General features: G+C 34.0%; 1 protein-coding gene across 3 annotated transcripts; it reads right to left on the bottom strand.

Annotated features, from left to right (window-relative positions):
• Window positions 1–13,404: 13,404 nt before the first annotated feature.
• LOC107491320 (uncharacterized) lies at window positions 13,405–23,185 on the bottom strand. Of its 3 annotated transcripts, none has more exons than XM_016112163.3 (8): window positions 22,994–23,185; window positions 22,053–22,278; window positions 21,821–21,955; window positions 20,688–20,910; window positions 17,784–17,970; window positions 15,794–15,978; window positions 14,381–14,518; window positions 13,405–13,697 (listed from the first exon to the last, which is right to left on the bottom strand). In XM_016112163.3, the coding sequence occupies exons 1-8, from the start codon at window positions 23,091–23,093 to the stop codon at window positions 13,569–13,571; spliced, it is 1,323 nt and encodes a 440-aa protein (XP_015967649.1). In that variant the 5' UTR covers window positions 23,094–23,185; the 3' UTR covers window positions 13,405–13,568. The 3 variants fall into 3 exon arrangements, with proteins under 3 accessions (XP_015967649.1, XP_052117219.1, XP_052117220.1); XM_052261259.1 differs by having other exon boundaries at window positions 21,821–21,883; XM_052261260.1 differs by having other exon boundaries at window positions 22,053–22,292; window positions 22,994–23,142.
• Window positions 23,186–24,264: the final 1,079 nt, after the last annotated feature.

Raw genomic sequence — 24,264 nt, 5'->3', positions numbered from 1 at the left:
CTTTTTCTATTCCTCCTTTCTGTTGGTTTGTTTGATCTTTTCGTTCTGGTGAGGCTTTTTTAGTTGTGAAGTTTCTTCCATGTTAATGTACTTCTCTACTCTTTCAAGTACCTCGTGGAGGGAGGTCAGGTGCTTCTTCAAAATTGATTGTGAGAATAGTCCATCTTTAAGGCCATTTACTAATCCCATGATGGTCACTTCTATAGGTAGGCTCTGGATTTTTAACCAGGCTTTATTGAAACTTTTTATATAGGCTCTAAGGATTCTCCTAATTTCTGTTTCATTCCTAACAAACTCGGAGAATACTTGGTTTTGTCTTTTTGGATAGAAAAGTGGATAAGAAAGTTCTTTGCCAAATAATCAAAACATGTTACTGACCTTGGGGATAGGTTATCAAACCACTTCATTGTCGCCTTAGTTAGGTGATTGGAAATATTTGCATTGGGTCGTATCATAAGCATCCACTAAATACATACAACTCTTAGAATTATTAAGGAGATGTCGGAGGGGTCTGTTTTGTTGTCGTAAAGGTCCATGTCTGGGTTCTTAAAGTTCTTGAAAACTTTAGCATGTATGATCTCCTCAGAAAAGGAATCACTTCCTAAGGGAGCCAAGTTTTTTGCTTCTAGACTTTCCCTATTCCTTAAGTCATTTTCCAACCTCTTCAATTTGTCTTTTAGCTCTTTGTGATTGTGCAACTCCCTCCACAATTGTCGCCCGGATTCTCTTTATCTTTCTAATTCGGTTTCTAATTCCTCGAGTCATCTTTAGTGACCATGGACAACATCCATGATTTCTGCTGCATTTCTAGTTTTCAGTCCTTATAGGATGTGAATTTGGGGGCTTGTTCTTCGCCTTCCTTGCTCCCTTTTATCTCTTTTAGAATGATGATATATAGAGAGAGTGCTCGATCATCATTGTGGTGACCTCCATTTTGTAATTCTGAGTCTGATGCAGTATGTTTATCTTCTGGGTGAACGTCTGCCATGGTTGATGGTAGATTTTCTGGTCCTCTGCAACAACGCCAGTGTTCCGAAGGACTACCTAAAACAAAAGTGATATGGTCCTAGACGTGAGGTCTAGACTCTTTTAGATGAGGCCCTGATTTATTTGCCAGGATAATAAAGTTATTCGACGTTCATGAATGGATGATGATAGAGGTACTTACAAGAGACTCCAATGTTTAAGTTAGCAAGAGTTTTAAACAGATTTAAATAGATTGGGATTGAGAAATATTTGACATTAATGAGATATTTATAGAGGAAGTGATGACTTGGCCATCACTTCTGTATTTCTACACTTGTAGTAGTTGGTGATTTTTCCTAATTTTTGGGGAGGTTCTCTAATGCTGTAATAGATGATGATATGTAGATAGCATATGAGGTAGTGGGGTGAGAGAGGCCCTACTTGCTGCACAACTCGGGTTGAACACAGGTAGTGGAACCCGTGTTCTGAACAAGTCGGATTGGCAGATCCAGAATCTCGTTGGACTGGATCTTTAGGCTTAATGACTTTCTTAGAATGGTCCAATCTTTGTAGATTCCCTGATCTTAAACTATTTGGGCCATAATTTGAACGGATATAACTTCTCTAATTTTTAGCAAAAGCAACTAAATTCTTAAAATTTTTTATTTAAAAAAGTTTTTTAAACGTATGAATCTAATTAACTAATTGTGTTAGATTTTTACAAGGTAACATCAAAGCTAGTGGCTACCTCACTACACTTTTAATTTTAATATTGGGCCAACAATTGTATTTTTCAACGTTATTGGAACTTGGCATGTTTCACCATTATGTGGAGTCGAATATCAATATATCGAACAGTCAAATTTTGGGTATACAAATTTAAAGAGGTTTTGAATTTTTTTATTTTTTTTTAAATATACAAATATGACCTACAAATTTATGTTCCACTAAATTTTAACACAATTCAATCTTCATGAAATCTGAGGGTCAAATTTTTTTATCAATTTTATAACTCCTCAAATATGAGAGTTAGATTTTATAATTAAAATTAAAGAAAAATTAACATTCATAATAAAAAAAAATACACCAACTTACTACAATATATTATACATACTGTTACTCGATTTCTAAAAAATCTACCAGCTTACTATAGATAAATATTCTGTTGTGACATGTAAGGAAGAAGATTATTGTTTGACCTACTATAACTTTTAAAGTGGATTAATTATAACAACGATATTGCTTAATGTTAACTACAGTAAATTTTTTATTTTCTTTCTTGATTATTTACAAAAAAAGACTAATAAAATTAAAATATCAGAAATTGATTTTTAACTGAAAGATTAAATGAATAAAACAGTTAGGTTTGATTTGAGTTTTTAAAAATTTAGGAAACAAACTAGAAATTGCAATAAGTTACTGCGATTTATAAACAGGTTTTTGCTTTAACAAGTCTTAAATTGCATGTGTCTAGTGCAATTTAATAGTGATTTTAAAAACGGGTTAATAGTCAAATTTTTCATTGAAAGATCACGCATTTTTTATTTTCATCACACATTTTTTATTTTTTTTTTCTGAATGAATTTTTTTAATCAAATTAGTTCCTGCATAATTTTTTTAAAATTACGTTTGTCCCTCTGTTAGTTTCTTGACACTGTCATTAATGATTTGCTGACCTGAAACATGAAGTGAAAGCACGGATTACATGTGGCATGTCCTGTGTGTTGCTGATGAGATATGTTTAAAAAATTGTATCAATTTAGTCTCTAAACCTCAATTAAAAAAACCCTAATCCCCATCTTCCTATAAACATGAATGCATTGTTTGAGTGTTGTTGCATATCCAACAGTTGTTGAGAGACGAAAAATTCATTTTCAAGGTCATGATAGGAGTGGAAGTGGAGGTCATGGTGGTGGGTTGCTGTCGCACTCACGCATGTGAAGAAGGAAGAACGATGAGGCAAGTGTCTTGTGCAATATCCCATATTGAGATGATGCCATTATCCTAGTTGGAGATGACGGTTTCGAATTGGAAGTTGCGGTGGTACCATCATTGGTTGAAGTGATTGTACTTGGGATAAGAACTTCAGCTAGTGCACCACCAAGAGTGGTGGTTGAAGCTACCCAAGGTGATGTGAGCTAATTCGAGAAGTCAGGTTTATTGTCATTGCTTGTGTTGTTCTTTTCTGACTCTTTCTCTTTCATTAGGTCTAACCCCACTTCTTCATGCATATATCTACCTCCCATTGATAAATTAAGAGAAGAAATAGACAATGTCCCAATTGATGAAACGGAGTTTTTATTGTTAGCATCATTAGTTTCATGATTCATTGCTGCGTTTGACCAAACATTGATGAAACTCTTGGTTTACCAGATTGGAGAGTTTCCATAGGAATCAGAACAGGGTTAAGGAAAGTTGGAGGCGTGTGATCTAGCACATTCTAAGCTCCAAAACAGATGCACTAACAATGTTCTACAACTACTCTAGTGATTGTAGATAATATTGCGATCTTCTTCGTGTTTGTGATGGTAGGGCATGAGTTAAGGAAGCAAAGAGTAAAAGTGAGAGTGAAGGAGAATCCACATATTTTAAGTGTAAAACTACGTCTTTTACTATATTGTGCTATCACTTTATGTTTTAGATAATCAAAACATTAACGGCAATGTTAAAAAACTAACAGAAACACGAATGGATGAAAATAAAAAAAATCATTTAGAGATAAAAATGAAAAATACAATATCTTTTTAGAAACGAATTTAATTATTAACCCTTTAAAAACATTAAGGTGATCCAACCCAATATGATTTATGTGTATATTTTTAAATTGATGCAATCCCACTAAGATTTACTTTAAATAAAAAATAGAACATATGCATAAATAATTATAGGTTATGGGAATTAATTTATTAGTTTATTTTCTTAAATAGATCCAAAAAATAATACTGATTTTGTTTGGAATATGGGATTAAAATTAGTGGGATTAAAAAATATTTAAATTAAGTTTATAAAAAAATATTTATCTAAGAACGAACTTGACTTGCTTTTTAAAATTTCATAAATAAAAAATATTCGCGCACTAATTTGAAACTACATAAATTGATGATATGTCCTATAATATGTGACGTATCATTAACATGACACATGAACTAATTTTTTTATGATATATTATATTAAGTGAATGCTATTTAACTTCTTTTAAAATAATATGTAAGTTATTTTTTATGATGTATCAAATTTTAATTGGTTATTATCTTAACCATAGTTGGGTTATTGTGTAATTTATTATTTGAAATGGATAATGGTATAATTTCTTAAAATATCAAAATCTCACTTCCATAATTGTAGCATCTTTTCATTCCTCAATTCTTTTTTCGTCGCGTAGTTTAGATCCTTCCAAGAATCGTCATCGCCGTCATGACAAGAAGCGCTGACGTCGTCGTCATCCACTGTCCTCTCACGCAATCTCTCTTTCTTTAGTGCATCATTCTTTAACTATATCGTTGAATTCTCGTCCTTCCGAGTATAGTCAGCGCCGATGTCATCTCACTAGATCCCTCCTTCTGCTGTGGATCACTCCTTACTAACATAATTAATGATTAGTTTGGTTATTAAATTTTTTATTAAAAAAATATCTTTATTTAATTACATAATAAGATATATATTGATATGTAAAATATAATATAATAAAGTATTTTGATAAAGGTTCACCATTAAACCAAAACTTTCCACCCTACCATGATGTATTTTGATACTAAAATAACTCATTTCTTCAACAACTTGTCAGATAAGTATAAACTACTCAATAAAACTCTCACATTGATCAACAATATCAACATAGAGGCATAAACTCATTCACTAGGGTAAAATAAAAAATTCTAGAACAAAACAAGAAATGAATATTGAATTATCAAAAAATACAATCATACACACAGCAGCATCACATATTATCATGCACTAAGATGGGAACCAAATGGGTAGAGAAAATTTCATTCATGAACACCTGACACGTTGTTCTTCAGGCGTTGAAGGATTTCAAACTAACTGACCAAGTTGAACTTGTATATAAGTGACCGCCAATATCACTTCTCTACACTTAAATCAAAACCTTTGAATGACGATCGATAGAGTTATCCTTTAAACGGCCACGTAGGACAGGTAATTTCTTATTTCACCATGACTTTACGGCAGGTACTTGAGGCTAATCAAATTTTTTTTTAAATATAAATAGGACACTTCAAACCTTAGGGATCAAAATAGGATTAGGCCTAAATATAGGAGACCAATTTAATACTTTACTCTAGCTAAAAATATCTTTTATCTAATAATTATGTGTGAGTACAATAATATAAAAATACATTTTTGTTTATTTACTATATCAAAAATATCCTTTTTAAATTAAAAAATATGTAACTTGTAATTAATAAAAAAAATATATTCTTTTACTCAATAAATTTACGCAGCAAGTAATTTCACCAACTAAGTCAGATATGCATGTCTTCTTTTTAACGTGGTGGTGATCGTCTTTTTCTTCCTCCTCTTTTTTTTTTCTTCTTCTTCAACCAAGTCGTCATTGTCTTCAGTAACTTCGAGCTTCTTCTTCTACACGCTCCTTCTTCAACAACGTCGTCGTTGTTGTCCTCCTCTTATTCTCTTATTTGATTTTTTCTCCTCATGTTTCTTCCTCATCCTCCGCTCACTATCATCATCATCATCTTTTCCATCTTTTTCTTCTCTTCTATATGTTCAGAAAGTTAGAATAGAAAAATTTTGATTCACATCACATAAATTTTGATGCACATCACAAAATGACTACATAGAATATTAACATCCAACCAACAAAATATGCACAATACAGAAATTTCAGTACACAACATAGAAATTTAGTGCACAGTACAAAAAATTTGATGCGCTGCACAAAAATTTTTTAAGGACTATATATTGAAAACATTGATACCCAACCCACAAAATACATATAGCACAAAAATTTGGTACACAACATAGAAATTTTTTATGTATAGCACAACAATTTTTTATGCATAATACAAAAGTTTTTGAAAGATCACAATTGACTCACCCAACCAACAAAATATATCCGCAACAAAAATTTTATGTGCTATTGATAAACCACAATTTTATGGTTTATTTTGTATTGAATTTGGTGGATTTTGTCAACTTTTCTCCCATTTATTCACTAAAATAACATGGTTTCTTGAATTTCTCCTAATTTTGCTTAATGGTTAAAAACATGCTTTTTAGACCTTTAATTAGTCAAATTTAATTCACTTTTGATTCCACTTGATGTCTTGATATGTTTGTTTGTGATTTCAGGATTAAAAGGGCAAGGAATAGATCAAGAAAGTGAAGAGGAAAGCATGCAAGATGGAGAATTCATGGAAAATAAAATTTGGAAGATTCAAGGCGATGCGTACGCATGACCGATGCGTACACGTGAGGAGAAAATCTGGCAAGCGACGCGCACGCGTCAACCACTCGCACGCGTGATGTTGGTAACGTGACCTCATTAAAGTGAATACGCTGGGGGTGATTTCTGTGCTCAAGGAGGCCCAAATCCAACTCATTTCTGATGCTTTTGAATCCAAGAATTGGAGGGGGATGAACCAAGGAGTCATAATTTAGTTTTCATCATATTTTAGGTTAGAATTCTAGAAAGAGAAGCTCTCTCTTCTCTCTAGAATTAGTTTAGATTTAGGTTATATTTCTCTAGATCTAGGTTTTAATTCTTGCTTTGATTTAGTTTTCTTTACAATTTATTGTTCTTACATCTTTGTTCTCTTAGCTTACTTGTTATTTCCTCTATTTTCTTGTCTTTATGTTTATGAACTTTTGTTAACTTTAATTTCCATTAATGTCATTTATGTTTTATGTTTCTTTAATGCTTAATTGAGTTGTTATTGTTAATTTCTTGTAATTGGTAGTTGTTAGATTTTATATTTCTTGCTATTTTAATATACTTTTCTCTTATACCTTCTAAGTATTTGATAAAATGTTTGGTTGGTTTTTAAAGTAAATTTTTCTATTCTTGACTTAGATGGTAACTTGGGTTACCTAGAGTTACTAATATCCAAGTGATTGATAATTTGTTGCCATTGACTCTAGTTTCTCACTAAATTAATTAGTGAGTTAGCTAGGACTTATGGACTAGGATCCATTAAACTCACTTGACTTTCTTCTAATTTTGGAGATGACAAAGTGGGAGTGATCCTTATAATTATTATGTTGTGGTTAGTAACAAGGATAGTGATCTTTAACCATCAACCATTGCCAAGACCTTTTTATCATTTAAGTTTCCTTTACTTCCTTGCAATTTACATTTCTTGTCCTTTATTTCAAAATCCAAAAATATACAAATCCATAACCAATAATATGCACACTTTCCTACAATTTCTTGAGAGACGACCCGAGATTTAAATATTTTGGTTATTTTTATTGGGTTTGTACTTGCGACAAACAAATTAAACTTTGATTGAGGATTGATTGTTGGTTTGGAACTATACTATCAACGGAATTATTTTTGTGAAAATTCCTAACCGACATTTACCCTCCCTATGTATAAAAATTTCTATACTATATATATAAATTTCTATAGTATATCGATAAAATTTTTTGTATGTGCAAAAATTTATATACTATGTATAAATTTATGTGGAATGTCAACAAAGTTTCTATACTCTCTAACAAAAATTTATGCATCAAACAAGCATAGAAAAAGAGAAAAATAACACATGCACAGTACAAAAATGTTTGTACTTGTAGTATCACAATTTTTTATTTTTTAATATTTTTATTTTTACTACTAAAATTTTGTCAAATACATTAAAAAATAAAAAAATTACTCATTAAAAAATATTTTTTTAATAATTTAATAACATCCAAACGAACTCTAATAAGATACGTTCAATATAACTCTTTTGACATATTTCGTTTGCTAACGAGAAACATCTAATATTTTTACTACTTATCTCGTAACTAGTAGAATAACCAACATAAATCACTCGTTATAATAAATTGGGTAAAGTATTAAATTGGTCCCCTACGTTTGGGGTGAATTCTATTTTAGTCCCCAACATTTAAAGTGTTCTATTTACGTCCAAAATAGTTTTGATTTGCATCAATCAAGTCCTGCCGTTAAGTGGGAGTGTAATAGTTAATGTTGTGTCCGACGTGCCAAACGAGAGGGGGCAGGGGTTAAGAGACGTGTAATGGTTCCCGTGTTTGGATAGAACGCATACTTACTCTACCACTGACTCTTCTTCTTCTTCTTATGAAGCACGAAACGATAAAAAAAACCTACAAACCCTACCAATAGTCACTCAAGGGTTGCGATTCGCAACTAGAGAGATGACATTGTCCTTCAGTAACATTAAAGGTCCATAGAAGCAGTTAGTTTGAAACCCTTCTTCTCCGAAGAAGATCGTGTCAGGTATTTCTTATCAAATCTCCTCCACTCATTTGGTTTTCATCTCAATGCATGCTGATATGTAATGATGTTGTGTGTGTGACTGTTTTGTTTTATAGTTTCATATTCATTTCTTGTTTTGTTTTAGAAGTTTTAATTTTGCCCTAGTGATTGCATTTATGCATTTTTATTGTTTGTTGATCAATGTGAAAATTTTATGAAGTCTATTATGCTTGTTTAACAGATTGTTCGAAAAATGAGTTATGTTAATGTTAAGATACACCATGGGAGAAGTTTGGATTTGATGGTGAACCTTTACACTATGTGGGGTGAGACTTCGATAGTGGACTACTGTGATGAAGATAGGTGGAGTAGGTTCGAGAAAACTGAGATAGTAGTCGAACAGGAATATGTGGTAGAGAACATCACTACAATATTGTATAAGTCTCTAAAAGATGAAATAGATGTATGACTGAGGATGCTTCACACGGACAACAATGCAATGGACATGGCCAAAATTGGAATGAGGGATAACATGGTGGAGCTTTTTGTTGTTCACAAAGATGGTGCTACTGCTAAGAAAGGATGTACAATTGAGAAAGTTCAAGAGATAGATGGTGGTGAGGCTGCTGCACCAACTGCAAGGACTGTTGGGCCTGGTCCAATTGTGCTACACAAGACCCAATCATCAGCTCAGGCCAAGGTGGGTCAGAAGCCCAGAGTGGTGACAAAAGCCCAAACTGATATGTTGGAGGATGATTCTATGTCTGCAGAGAGGTCAGATTTTTCAGGTGAAAATGAATTTGAGGATGATGACTACCAGCTAGAGAATGATGATGCCACTGATGAGGAAGATAGTGATGAATAGTAGAGTGAAAACAGCTCTGGAGATAGTGCAACAGAGGTAGCCTTTGATGACAGCAATGGCGATTGAAATGGTAATGGGGGTTTATATGATGTTGATATCACAACTATGAAAGATTCTCAAAAGATAAAACAGAGTGTTCCAGCTGAGAGAGTGCAAGGAGAATTTAGTGCTAGTGTTAACAAGGAAAAGGAGCAAGTGGTGGCTGCTGAACTAAGGGATGAAGATGATAGGTATGAGAGTGAGGAGTTATGGGATGTCCCTGTAAGTGACGACGAAGGGGATCCCTTGTTGAGGAAGTACACATTGCACAAGAGTTTGAAGAATATGAAGAGTATAAATGGGAGGTTATGACAATGTATGCAGATAGAAATGCTTTTAAGGAATGTGCAACTAGCTATGTTGTGCACAGTGGTAGAGGAATATGGTTCTCAAAGTGTGATAGCCATAGGCGCAAAGCTGTTTGTCAAGAAGGTTGCAAGTGGTTTACATACTGCCATAAGATGAAAGGAGAAGATGCATGGCAATTGATCAGCTGTTATAAAAAACACACATGCAATAAGGCAACCAACATTGGTATCATGAGTTCTCAATGGCTAAGTAAGACTTTTGTGAAGAAGATTTGTGAGAACCCTAAAATCAAGTTGAGAACCTTGATAAGGAAGGCTCATAGCAAGTGAAATGTTGACCTCACAAAGACCAAAGCTGCCAGAGCAAAGCAGCAAGTGTTGGATGAAATTAATGGTACTTGTAGAGAGCAATATATGAGGATACATGACTATACTGCCGAGTTACTGAGGTCGAATCCGGGTACCACTGTTCGGATACAAGTGCAGAGACCTCTTGAGTTTCAACTAAAGACACCAATCCCTGGTAAGGACATGGACCACGATTTGAGAGGATCTATATCTGCTTGGATGCTTGCAAACGGAGTTTCATGGTGTGCAGACCCATGATCGGCCTTGATGGATACTTCATTAGGACTCCATATGGTGGTCAACTTCTAATAGCCATTAGATGGGACCCCAACGATCAAATTTTGCTAATTGCCTATGTTGTTGTTGAAGCAGAGACAAAAGACAATTGGACGTGGTTTTTGTTGAATTTGTGCGATGATTTGGGTGCTGTCAAGATCAGATGGTGTACATTCATGAGCGACCAACAAAAAGTGACCCTCAACTTAACCAGTTTTCACCTAAAATTGTGTAATTGATTATGTGTTTAACTCATGTTGTGATGTTATTAACTTGTGCTGTTTTTAAATTCTGTTTCTAAGAGATTGATTCCTACCTTTGATGAGTTGCTGCCTAGCATAGATCACATATTTTGTGTCAGGTACTTATATAGCAATTTCAAAAAAAGGTTACCAGGTATTCAGCTGAAATTGATGATGTGAAAGGCTGCAAAGGCAACATATGTCTAGGAGCGGAAGGGAAGGATGAAGGAGATTCAGCTGGTTGATCAAGGAGCTTATAATCATCTCATGGAGATCTCTGCTAAGTATTAGAGCAAGTCCAGGTTTAATTATTTTTCTAGAGTTGATATACTTGTAAACAACATGTGTGAATGTTTTAACTCTATTATTGTAGAGGCTAGAGAGAAACCCATAGTGTCTATGTAATGAATAGCTGGGCTGACAACAGACAAAGTATAATTACATATGTTGGAGAAATTTTGTCAAAAATAAACAAGAAAATTGAAGGATAGTTTGATAAGGGTGGGAAGTGGTTGGCCATCTATGCGGGTAGGGACAAATATGAGGTGTCCAGCAGCCAGGGTAATAGAGACAAATTTGTTGTGGACTTAAAGTTACATGAGTGCTCCTGTAGAAAGTTTCAACTAATAGGTTACCCTTGTGAGCATGCCATAAGTTGCATTAGAAAAATGTGTTTAGATGTTAAGAACTATGTGAACAAGTGCTATAAGAAAGAGACATACATGGACTGCTATCAACATGTAATCTACCCTGTGAATGCACCAAATCTATGGGACCGGACTCAGAATGATGATGTGCTGCCACCAGTGTTTAGGAAACCAATAGGACGCTCAAAATTAAGCAGGAACAAGGATGGTGATGAGTCACGCAACAATGGACCACTGTCTAAATTATCCAGGGCTGGACAATAACAAAAATGCTTCTACTATTTTGCACTTGGTCACAACAAAAGAACCTTCCTAAAAAACGTAAGGTGGAAGCCTTGGCAAAACAGGTAAATGTGGACTGATATCAATTTAGATTATCCTTGTATGGCTTGTTTATTACTAATGTGTTGATCCCAATCTGTTGATGGCACTATTTGTTGTTACTAGTTGTAGCAGAACACTGCTCCACATGCCAAGAAGAGTGCTGGCACAACTAGGACTCCAAACCCCAACAAGAATGCAGCGAAGACAACAACAAAAGCAGCAACAAAACTTCAACCAAGAGTAAGAGAATTACACAAGTTATAGGGACTCAACAGTCACAAACCTCCTCCAAGAGAGTTAAACGCATCAGCAGTGCCAGTCAGCCCCAGCCATCCACAACAATAGCTACTAGTCCATCAAGAAAGACCTTGAAATACATGGCCAAAACACCACCTAGGGCCTGGAAAGCATTAGGATGAATTTATAGTAGATTTTAATGTTTACTTTGTGTTTTATAGTGAAAGTGGCAATGACCAAGGGCTGATGTCCCTGTAATACTTTAGACAGTCTACTTTAAGACATCTAGTTTCATGTTGATATCTTTTGTGTTGTTAACTTTTGATGGTTTTCTTTAAGACTTGTTTGGATATTGTAATGGTTAAGAGAAGTTACTTTAAGACTTCTCCCTGCCAAATGGTTAAAATGAATTGTCAGGAGTATAGTTATATGGATTGGCAACTTGAGCCTTCTGTTTATTATTTGATCAAACTGATTTAAACTGTTATAATGTCCAATAATGTATGTCAAAATACAGGAATACATAGTTTTTCATTTCACTTAATAATTGATAATGTTTACAGCACATACCTTTACACATAACTGTGCCAACTTGTTATCCCCTAAGACATTGTTGTTAGGACTCTAACTGTATGTCAATTTTTCATTCCACTCAACATTTGACATTCCTATCAAACTAGGGACAACAACAGTAAAACAAATCAAGATAATTGTTAACCCCCTAAACCTCAATTAAATCGAGTATATAGCAGCAGCCCAGCCATTATCCATCTAAGAATTCCAACAGCAAGTGCCAATGCAAATTTCCTTTTAGTTTTCTGCAGGTTTTCCTTTCAGCTTTCTGCAGGTTTTCCTTTAAGACACTTGCTTTTCTCTTCAGTCTCTGAATTTGTAGGTCTTGTCCTTCAGCATCTGCCCAAGCAAAATAATCACATTCTTCTCCGATTTGTTCTAAAAAAAAACAAAAAGAAGACACTAAACAGTTCAAACCCTCCACACACTGGCACCTAACGCCATTTCGAAACAAGAGATTGCAAAGAAGTGACTCACCTGATAGTTGATACATCCCCAAAATCTTCTTTCTGGGTTCTCCGCTATAAATGATGTCCATAACACTGGTCTCTCCCTACAAAAGCACGTCCTCCTCCCACAAGTCTTGCTGCTGTTACGCGAACCTTGGGAAGACGTCTGAGGAGCCATTCTAAGAATACAAAGAACAACAATTTTAGGGATTAGAGTTCACTTATTGGACCCGATTTTGTTTTTCTTTTTTTTTCCTTGCTTCCAATGGTTAACTAGAGCCACTGTCCCCTTTCGTTTGCCACGTCGAACACAACATTAACTATTACACTCCCACTTAACGGCAGGACTTAATTGATGCAAATCAAAACTATCTTAAACGTAGATAAGACACTTTAAACGTAGAGGACTAAAATAAAATTCACCCTAAACGTAGGGACCAATTTAATACTTTATCCTAATAAATTTCATAACAGATTTTTAAGTACAAAATCAAGTAATTTTTTTAAAAAAATTAATAACTTAAGCAACTTTTTTCGTTAAAAATTTTTTTTTTCCCAATATTAGAAGTGAAACTCGAACCACATTTCTCTATGTGAAGATGAGATGATTATACCATTTGAGCTTTTAAATCTCAATTACCGTTATATTCTATATTTCCCTCATACGTTCACGTAAATTTTAATTAGTTATAAAATAACAAATATTATAATAATAATAATAATTAAACTCAATTTATACCAAATTGAAGTTAATTATTGTACACAAAAAGATAGAACATAATTACTATTATCTTAATGAAAATCAACCAAAAATTAATTAGAATTAAATTCCTAAAAATTCTGATGTTAGTAAATGAATGAATTTAAATAATAATCATGTGACTCTTAATAGAATGTTAGATAGGTACGCGCCTTCTGGGTATGATGGATCAATAGGATGATCACAAGCTGCTCCGGCCTGTCTCAGAACTGTGATTTTTCTCCCAGCCATAGCAGCTGCACCCTGGAGAGAGAGAGAGAGAGAGAGATTAATGATAGCGAGGCCATACCGTTCATGCAGTATTATAAAACTTTTCATATTACCTTGTACTAAGCATTTCAAGATGAATTCATTATCAAAACAAAACATTTTAGCGTTATTGATATTCCTTACTCGTCTAATGACGCGTCCCTAATTCGAATAAGGTCCAAACTACTCTAATTCTGTTAGCTTTCAAAATATATCACAACAGTCGAGGTAATAGTTTCTTGAACAAAAGACAATTAGGTATCTCACTATTGAATCACTTTAGAGGATCCAAGTTCGACAAATATATATGGCACATAAGTGTCTCGTTTTTTCAATAGTCAAGTACCTATATAAGTATTTAATTTTGGTTAATGACCTATTTATCTCTAAGATAAATGGTCAAAGACCTATTTGTCCTTTATTATACTTAAGCTAAATGACTAACATACTAACCAGTATCGTATAGAAAACCAGCCAATTCCAAAGTATCTTATTATTATATTAATTAATCAATTAAATAATTCTGTTTCTTTTCATTAACGAAACCCTAAGATGTTCAGTGAAAAATAAAATATCTTTACTTCAACATAACTTCCACAAACTCCAGACCCAATGGTTGAGAGTGATAGTTAATCAAACATTTCAGAAAATAGGTACAGCAAATATCCCAATAATACCTGAAGGATATGCAGGAATGTTCCACTTTGGGTCATAGCTCCAGAACATGAACAGGTCATCAAAAGACCACCTCTTTTAGTAAGTTGCATCGCAAACGAATTCAATTTTCTGTACATACCAGATGCACCATGTAAAGCCTGCAACATAATTTCAAACTTTCAATTTGAAATTTCGCGGCAAAAATTCAAGTTGACAATGTGCAGACTGTAAAAGGAATATTGGCACCGCGAAATTCCACAGCACTGCTTTCATGATTACATATCAAGGGATTAAGTATCTCGCCAAAAACAAATGACACATACATAGTAATGCAAGGCTAATATCTTTGTAGAGATCGTTGGTTTTAGATAAGAGAGCAGAAAGAGAAGAGAGAAATACCATGTGGTGTTGTACCCTATGGAGGAACATTAAACTCTATTTATAAGAATCCTAAAAACCTTAATCCAACCAAATAATAATCATGAAATAATGGATGGCAAAACTAATCTTATGGGATTGTTCTTTGATATTACTAGACATCATAGAAAAGAATATTATCTTTATCAACCTTAACCTTGGTCCCAAATCAAATTTCAAATAGAGCAACGCACCATATATATGTGCTAGGGACTTCCGTATTATTGGATGCCCAAAAAGTCCCACATCGGTAGTATGAAATGCTTGATACTATATTTACAGAGAGTGGTTCTTCTCCCCTTAATAGTAGCTTTTAAAATGTAGTTCCCCACTTTTCATTGATACTTAACAATAAGCAAAGGCGTCTCTTCAACTTCCATTGGTTACTGTTTCAAAATCAACCATTCTCAATAAAGGGTTGGGAGGGTGGACCCATACAAAACTTCTAAAATATTTAGCCGAAGGAAAAAATAAAATCTGGAAAAAATAAATTCTGGATGTACACAGTAGAAAGAAAAGAGAGGATAAGGAAAAGAAATAAAGCCGCCAATCCTTGTCATATTCATTAGAGAAACCTCATTGGAAAGGAGAAATTCTTGGTTGCTCATGGAGCACATCGTGGATATGGTCATAACAAATTTTTATATTAAATGACATTCTTATGAAAAGAGTGTCTTGTGAAACACGACTTTGAGCAAGTATAGTTAATCCTACTTCTTGAACCCGTATACGACTTTATATTAAAATCTAAAACCATGCCCACCCCTAAGTAGTAAGTATCATATAGTAAAGTACTGTAGAGTGCAGCGGCAGATATGTCACTCTCAAAGAATAATTTTAGTTAGAGGTAGTGGCTGCTCATAATTTGCATATAGTTCAAGAAGTAGGATTAACAAATATCTATGGTTTCATCCACAAGCTAAAATGGCAAACCCTGAAGCAATGTGGTCAGCAACTCACTCCTTGAGTTAACTGAAACCAAGCGTCATAACTTTGTCTCAAGCCATAATTCATACCTTCTTTGTTGGCGCCAGTTTAGGAGGGTCAATGATGACAATATCCCAGGATGCATCCCTTAACTGAGCATCCTTCATAAATTCAGTTGCATCTTCTCTGAAAAATGATATTCTTCCTGGATCCAAATTGTTTAGCACCACATTTTCTTTAGCAAGATCCAGCGCTGGCAATGATGTGTCAATACCTAACAAAATTACTCCATGATGAGAACGGTTTCTCGATGTATATAAAAAAATTAAATAAATAAATAATGAAAAAGTATGCAAAGAACCATAGATCCATATTATGAAAGGAGCTACTTAAAACAAAACCTATAGGAAAAACCAAGCGAGTGCTTTTTGTGTAAAAATCTATAAATTAATGGTATTATTTTTTTATTTTTGATAAATAAAAAGTTTATGTTTTCTAATATTACAGTAGTTAAATTGAATCTTAATTGCTATTTTTAACCCATTTGAGTTGTCCAGTAAAGTGATGCCAACTTTATCATGGCATGAAGTTTGGGTTGCTAAACTAGAGAGAGAGAGAGAGAGAGAGAATCACATCAGAGAACCAAAATATATATAAAATAAAAAATAGAAAAATCTGAGGCATGAAATTAGGAACTTATATTGTGTAAACAATTGAAAAGGGCTAGGGCTGTTTTTCTTTTATTAATTCCATGGAATTCTCATACGGATTCATGATTGGCGAATTGAATGCTAAATGGGCCACCAAATAACACCACCACCAACATAACAAAGTTTGATTCCACTCGATAGATCGGCCACATGGATCAAACGGCATTATGGGGCCCTTTCATAGAACATAACTTTGTTTAGCCCATTTATTCTCTTTACACTCTGCCTACACTAAGTCTTTGTTCGACTTGGCCAGTTCCAAGCTCAAATAAAAGCAAAGTTATGTTAGGCCATCGACAACCAATATAAAAAAGTTTGTTGAATCACCATGACATGAAAAATAGCCACAAAACACAAACTACGAAATCCATCTGCCCAAATTCCAATTCTCTGTATCAATTCCATACCTAATTCCATGTACCAAACAATCATTAAGAATTCCTCATGAAAAGCATAGTAGCACAATGTGGAAAGGTAAAGTCAGGCTTTTGAGCCTGAAATTACACTAGGCACAATTTGCAGCTACAAGTCACTTTCTTTAAAACACAATGTGACGGGGCTGCTGTTGAATGATCACTCCTTAGATGTTTGGATTTAGGAAGAGGCAAAGGAAACAAACAAATTCACAAGAAATTAAAGAAAAAAATGAGGTGAAGAAAGGAGAAGGTAAATGGGTATAGCTAAACTAAGAAAAAGGTGAAGAACACAAGTTATTTATATTTATTTATTTTATTTTATTTGAGTTAAGGGCGTTCGAAAACATACCGCATATACCGAAGAAGTACAACCCAACATACCATATATTTGACAAGTAGCATATCTCATGCCCATACCCATACCCATGTCAGAGCATATTATGTTCTATGTAACTATGCTCTAGTCACTATTATGGGTACTATTGACAACTATGTTTAATAAATATTAGGGATATCAAGGGGAACAATACTGAGTCATTTATTCTCAGTCTTAATCTCTAACGACCAGGATAGGATCAGTCAGAAATGATAGACATAAACTTAGTCAGGAGTAATGCTGGTAATAGTCGTGGGATCATCACAAACATGAGTCTGCTTCAAATCATTAGTGTGCACATGGCAAGTGCAATCTTTACATGAACCAAACAGTTCGGAACTCTTGAGTACTAGCTATAGCAGTCTAAAATTTCACTTAAACATTTCAGAACTTTAGTTCCAAAATAGGATTATTCACCATTGTGTTAAATCTGATTTGCTAGTGGATATTATCAAGTTGTATGTTTCATTTCTTTCTAAATTTCACGCATGAGTTGGTTGAACAACCTATTTCCTACATCATAATACATAATCATAGACATTAAAAATGAACGAGAATTAGCGAACATATAATGTACCAGTGACATTTATGGCACCTCCACGTACTGCATTTAGAGCAAACCCACCGCTGTAACAACAAAGGTCAAGAACCTTTTGACCATCTGAAATGCTTGATATAAACTGTCGATTCTCACGCTGGTCTGCATAAAATCCTGTCTTCTGGCCTTTCAGTGAAACCGTGTATACAATCCCATTTTCCATAATCTGAAAGATTGGAACAACATTCCACAAAAAATTCATTGATAGCTAATGGTTTGCTACATGTTGTAAGTTAACAAAAATTATTTTTAGCAAACAGTATTTTATTTTTTGAGATGTTCAAGAAAGTCTAAACATGGTTACACATGATTTATGAAACTCATTTCAAGAGTTTTGATTCAACCAGACACTCAAATTATTTCATCAAGTAAAATATATAATCTTGGATGCAAAAGATTCAGTTTTAAAACTATAACTGAATTTAGTAAAGCTCAGTTGTCACTTTAGGTGAACTGAGATACATCAGTTTAGACATCAACTTTGCAAGGACACATCAGCTGCATCAAACCAGAAGACATCAGCTTGTGCAAGTATACAACAGCCAGAGCAAACAACAACATAAGCTGAAGCTAAACCAGAAGACAGAACAGAAAACATCAGCTAAAGCTGAATCAAAGGACATCAGCTTGTCCAGAATACATCAGCTAGTGCAGAAAAGATCAGGTGAACTTGAATCAATGAACATTAGTCACTGCAGAACACTTCAGTTAGTCCAGAAAGACTAAACTGAATATCTCAGTTTAAAAGTTCATATCTGAGAAAACTTAGTCTTTAATTTTGGGTTGTTTTATGCACTCAGTAAACTGACAATTGTACGCTTAGCTGGAAAAGATTGAGGAAAGAATATCCGAGAGGTGTCAGTCCTAGTGAGATCAATGACAAATGAGGAAGATTGAGGAGGCATGGACCAAAACATCTTGTACGTGGTGAAAGTGTAGTTAAAAATCTCAAGGATTGTTGAGTAGTGGATGTAGGCAAGTCTCAACTCTCAACCGAACTAATATGAATTCATTATGTGTTTTCTCTCATCCTTAACTCTCCTTAAGTTCTGTTAGTTAAGCCTGCTCTTTGAAAAGGAAAAGGTGTCCCAGGGAAAGCTGTTCATTGCACGCAACCCAGAAGAGTAGTAACCTGCAGATTAATCATAAAAGCAGTTTTGGTTTCTAAACTTTGAGAGGAATACTACTTGTAACAGATGCAAAGCCTTAGAGAGCTTAGTTCAAAGCAGTCAATAGAGAAAGCTAGCGATCTATGGAGCACAAACATGGACACGGACACGGACACAGGACACGGGACACGACGACACACCAATTCTAAAAAATTGTCGGACACAGGAACAAGCATATATAAATAATATATTCATTAATATTAAACCAATAACTATTTTCAAAAACAACCATATGATATGCATTTCTTCCTAAAGTGTATAGGTATTTAAAAGATAAAATCATATACTCTTTATGTCTTAATAGAGTTAGTAAGAGTTTTATACATCACATATACACAAAAAAGTTATCTAAAGTCATACTATTTCTCTATCATATATGATTGATATCTTCATCATTAGAAAAAGTTACTCTTTCCAACTCCGATTCATCAAGAGAAAGGTGGGCAGCTTCAAGGATACCATTTTCTTCATCAATTGGTGAAAAATCATCTCCGGAAATATCCCACATCATAGTTTCTCTTTTATTGTATCGTGAAGTTTTTCTTGAAAGAAGACGAAGATTAGTGTGGACAAATACTAAATTTTCTGCACATTTAGGCTTCAACTTGTTTCTTTTTAGGGAACGGATAAAGGAATAAGTGCTCCAATTCCTTTCACAACAAGAAGATGAAGATGGTTGCCCTAGTAGCCTAAGAGCAATTGGTTGAAGAAGTTTTGATTTACCACCATAAATTAGCCACCAAGATTTTGCATCGACTATGCCTCTATCATTCAAGAAGTCATAATCATCAAAGACACCTCTACCATCAGAAAAGCTTGCAAATTCAACGTTTACTTTTCTCCTCTCTGCTTCATCAGGAAAATACCTCTTCAAGCATTTAACTCTCTCATTAGTGATCTCAATATCTTGATGAGGAGAAACTCGTGTAGGTCTTCTCTCAACCATCAATGACTATAATACCTATATAGTTAGTGGTTAAGAAGAAATTAGTAGCGACCGGAGAGGACATGGAAGCAGCGAGATGACAAGCATTGCGGAAGTGGCGGCAGTGAGGAAGAGATGCTGAGATTGAGAGTGAGTGGGTGTGGGGAGGGACGACGAACACCCATGGAAGCAACGACCGAAGGTGTGGAGATTGACAACGAACACTCGTACAGCGGCAACGACCAAAGGTGGCGGCAGACCGGCAGTGAGGAGAGGGTGAGTGGGTGTGGACAGTGGAGCCAAAGAGGGTATTTGGGGTGGAAGGAGAAAAGTTAGGGTTTTTAGGTTTTACTATCTTATAATTTCACTTTTGGTAAAAATCACTGAAGTTCCATGTCTGGGCCATGTCCTCTGTGTCTAGACCGTGTCCGGGCAATCTTTTTGTTTTTCTGGACAGGACATGTATGGACACGGAAGACACACATGTCGGACAAGTGTCTATGCACGTTGTGTCCAAAATGTGTCTGACACGCCGACACGGCAACTTAGCGAAGTGTCTGTGCTTCATAGCTCGCAATTAAGTTCAGGAGTAGTTAGATCAACGACAGCTGTCATAACTGACACTAACAGCCTCCAGTATATAGTTACTCAAATTTCCCTGCTCCCACTATATATATTCTATAACTAAAGTGTAATCACACTCGAGTCTTCAGAGATTCCTGTTAATCAGCAAGCAACAGGAAAGAAAATTTCAAATTCTGAACAGTTACTTACTGGACTCCTGCATACCTTTGTTCTTTCAGGACAGTTAGATGAATGTAATTCCTTTGAATGAGACAAATCAACTCCATCTTCCTTTAAAATATCAACAGATGGCCTCCAATTTACATGATTGATATAGTTGATTTTCCAGATGCACGCCTCTATCTCTGATTTGTATTTCTCAACCCAAGCTGCGGATGATGCAACTACAGCTACATCTCCAAAGACATCAACAATCAAACCTGATAATCTGTAGAGGACAAATACCCAATTAAAATCATGCAAGTGAACCTCTTTTCGTCAATATCATTTGAGCAAGAAAGAGTGCTTATGAGTAATAAAGGTGCTAAGTATACGAAGCTGTACAATACTAGACATTCTAAAAAGAGAGAGTTGCATTTAGTGTTTAATATGTATCCAATACTAATACATTATGGCGTTAGTAGTACAATCATTTGTGGTTTGAGCAACAAAAGAGTGGTTATCACTTATCATTAATAAACCTGCTTAATATGAGTTGTATGATACTAGATATTCAGAGAAGAGAGATATGAATTTGGTGTATAACACTATAACATGTCCAATCTAGTACATTGATGGTGTTAGTCATATACTGTGTTAGAAATAAAGAGTATATCTTATGATTTATCTATCATATAGTATCTCTCAGGATTAGCTGAGATATCTACTATTGTTTCATGATTATTTCCTTATTTGTTTAGACTAGGGTTCCTCTATTATTATAAATTGAGGTTAGTTTTTCTCTCTTGTTTCCCACCATGATACATCAGAATATTGTATTCATATACTCAGTTCTTATTTTCTCACCAAACTTCCTCTTCTCTATCTTAAACCCACATTCTCAATGCAATGGATCATGTATCAAGAAAAACCTTCTTGATAATTTTCGAAGATAAAAGCAATATAATACGTTAATATGCAAAAAACATGAACCTTAACACTAAAATGGTGAGCTGGGCATATATATATATACACAATTTAAAGGGTTTAAAACAAGGCCGAGTGCTGATGAAACCAAATATACCAAATCATTAGTTGTAAAATATCCAGATACATTAATCATTTAGCGATGCTGGTACATTGAAAAAGCTGAGAAACGGAAAGGCAACAAAGAAAAGCTCAACCCTTGCATCCCTCACCTGTCACCCTCGCTATTTATTAGACGATAAGCATTTGTATGGACTGAAGGAAGACCCAACCTTCTACGCAAATCAACAGCTTCATTAATTCTCTTTTCAAGCAGTTTCTCCATGTTCAATGCACATGATGAGTCACTGTATCATAAAAAATTTTCAAAAAGGGGGAGGAAAAAAAAAGGACCCAGTCAACAAGGTAACTGGAAACCGAAGAAAATGAACAAAATATACAAACCTAGTAGCTTCAACTTCAAGTTGCATGAGCCGAACACAGAACATCGAAACTGAGTTATACAAGCCCCAACCAATTGGCTTTTCAGTCCCATCAGCTACCAAAACAATGTCTCCAGTCTTAGGTGGTGGCCTCCCAATTATTCTATCAACTGCTCCGCTATACACCATTGGGTTGCCATCCTTAAAGAGTTGTGTTTTTCCCTTCTTTAGCACAACCTTTGCAAAACCTACCAAATCCAAACTGTTCATGAAATAAATTCAGCAAGTTGAACACGACATGACTTTTGACCTCAATCTAGAACTCTGTCATTATCTCATGATCTCGTCCTTGGAGTGAACTGAAGAAGCCATCCGAGTAAGTCTTTCTAGAGTGTTTTTTATTTTATTAATATAGTGAGCAAGAATTGAGTTTAAAACACGAAATTTTGGTTATATTAATATGCAAAGTATCCCTTTTTAAGTTGAAGATGACATACATGTACCCAGTTGTTATTACATGCATCATGGGCTCAGGTCCTACAAAATTGTTGCCATTTTAAACCGGAGTTTTCAGCATCGATCAGAGAACTACCATTATTACACAACACAAATAGTCCAATACATGCCAATGTTATCACTAAAAGCCAACTTCATGTTAGAATCCAACAAGGCACAAAGTTTTTCCCGTCTTCATCTTCACCAAAGTTACTTCTCGGTAACAAAGTAACTCTCCGACTCAAAAATAGAACCCACTCAATTTTATTTTCAAAAAGTGTAAAGCGGAATGTATAGATATGCAAATGCAAGTTTCCGATAAACGCAAACACAAATAGGCATGAGCAAATGCATCTCATTGAAGGGGCGAATTTCAAGTGAGCGAGCACATCCAAAGGAACCGAACAAACAGATTGAAATAAGAGAGAGAATTGTTAGCGGTTGAAATAAATGAAGCAGAAGTAACACCTTTGGAATTTGAGTAGGCAATTTCTTGAAGTGTGGTTGGGGTAGCTGGCAAAGAACAAGCTGAGAATGACCTCATCAGAAGCGTAGGCATGTGCTTCATTTTTGCCGTCCACTTATCCAAGAGGATGTGCTCAGCCTTCCCATAAACGAAGACGGAGAGAAGCGGGTGGGCTGCGCGGCTTTAAAGGGTGCACTTTTAGTTTAGTTGGGGCTATCAAGGCAGCAAAAATCCAGAATTTATGCAAAATCGAAATGTAAATTAAATACCTAAAACATAAAACTGTAATAATATTTAAATTATAAAATTATTTGATCTAATGTAAATTTTATAAAATTATTTTATTCATTTAAAAGTACAATATTATTTTTAGAATTAAATCAAAATTTTAACTACTATTATTAAGATGGAGTTTAATTAACTAAAAATTCAATCTAAATATAAAGTCACATAGTGACAAAGGAGGACAATGGTCCCTATTTTTAATCTTTTATATATAAATTATATGTAAATTTTAATTTAATTTTTCTTAAACTTTTATTTTAGTCTTATTTTATTATGTAAATATTTTTGGCCTTCTCTAATATTTCATCTAGCTCCCCGGACTAAATATTTTAGTTATCCTATTTTAGATATTCAAATTGAATTCTAAATTAATCTAAAATAAACTTAATTAATAAATTTGATATATAATTTGTATATATAATTTTATAAATTTTATATAATAAATTAATAAAATATTATCTTTAAAAATTTAATTTAATAATATTTATACTAAAATAAATTACTAAAAATGAAAAACACATATAATGTAAAAATAATTAAAATATAAAAATATGACATTTCATTATCAATTTTACTATAAAATATATATCTATCGGTTCTATCTACTTCTACTTATCTATTTAATATATTAAAACTAAATTTTTTCTCCAACTAATTAAAATAAGGTGTCAATTTTTCATAAATTTTTGTTCCTCCCAAATGAATTTACTATAATTATATTATAATTAGTATTTAATAAATAATGTATGATTATACTAATTTAAAAAAATATCTTCATTATAATTATATAAAATTAATATTTAATACATTATTAAACTAACTATCAATTATGAATATTTTTAATTATTCTAATTATATTAATTGATATAATTCTAATTCTCATTCATGTGCAATAATTTTATTAGTAGATAGTTGATGCACACATTAATGATGACCCATTTTGAAAAGGTCTAGACGGTACATGCATTATATTTTAAAAAAATAAAAT

The sequence above is a fragment of the Arachis duranensis genome, chromosome 5, assembly GCF_000817695.3.
Source record: "Arachis duranensis cultivar V14167 chromosome 5, aradu.V14167.gnm2.J7QH, whole genome shotgun sequence".
NCBI classification, from domain to species: Eukaryota; Viridiplantae; Streptophyta; class Magnoliopsida; order Fabales; family Fabaceae; genus Arachis; species Arachis duranensis.
Note: the sequence above shows the minus strand (reverse complement) of the source record. Positions and strands in the feature narration are given on the sequence as shown.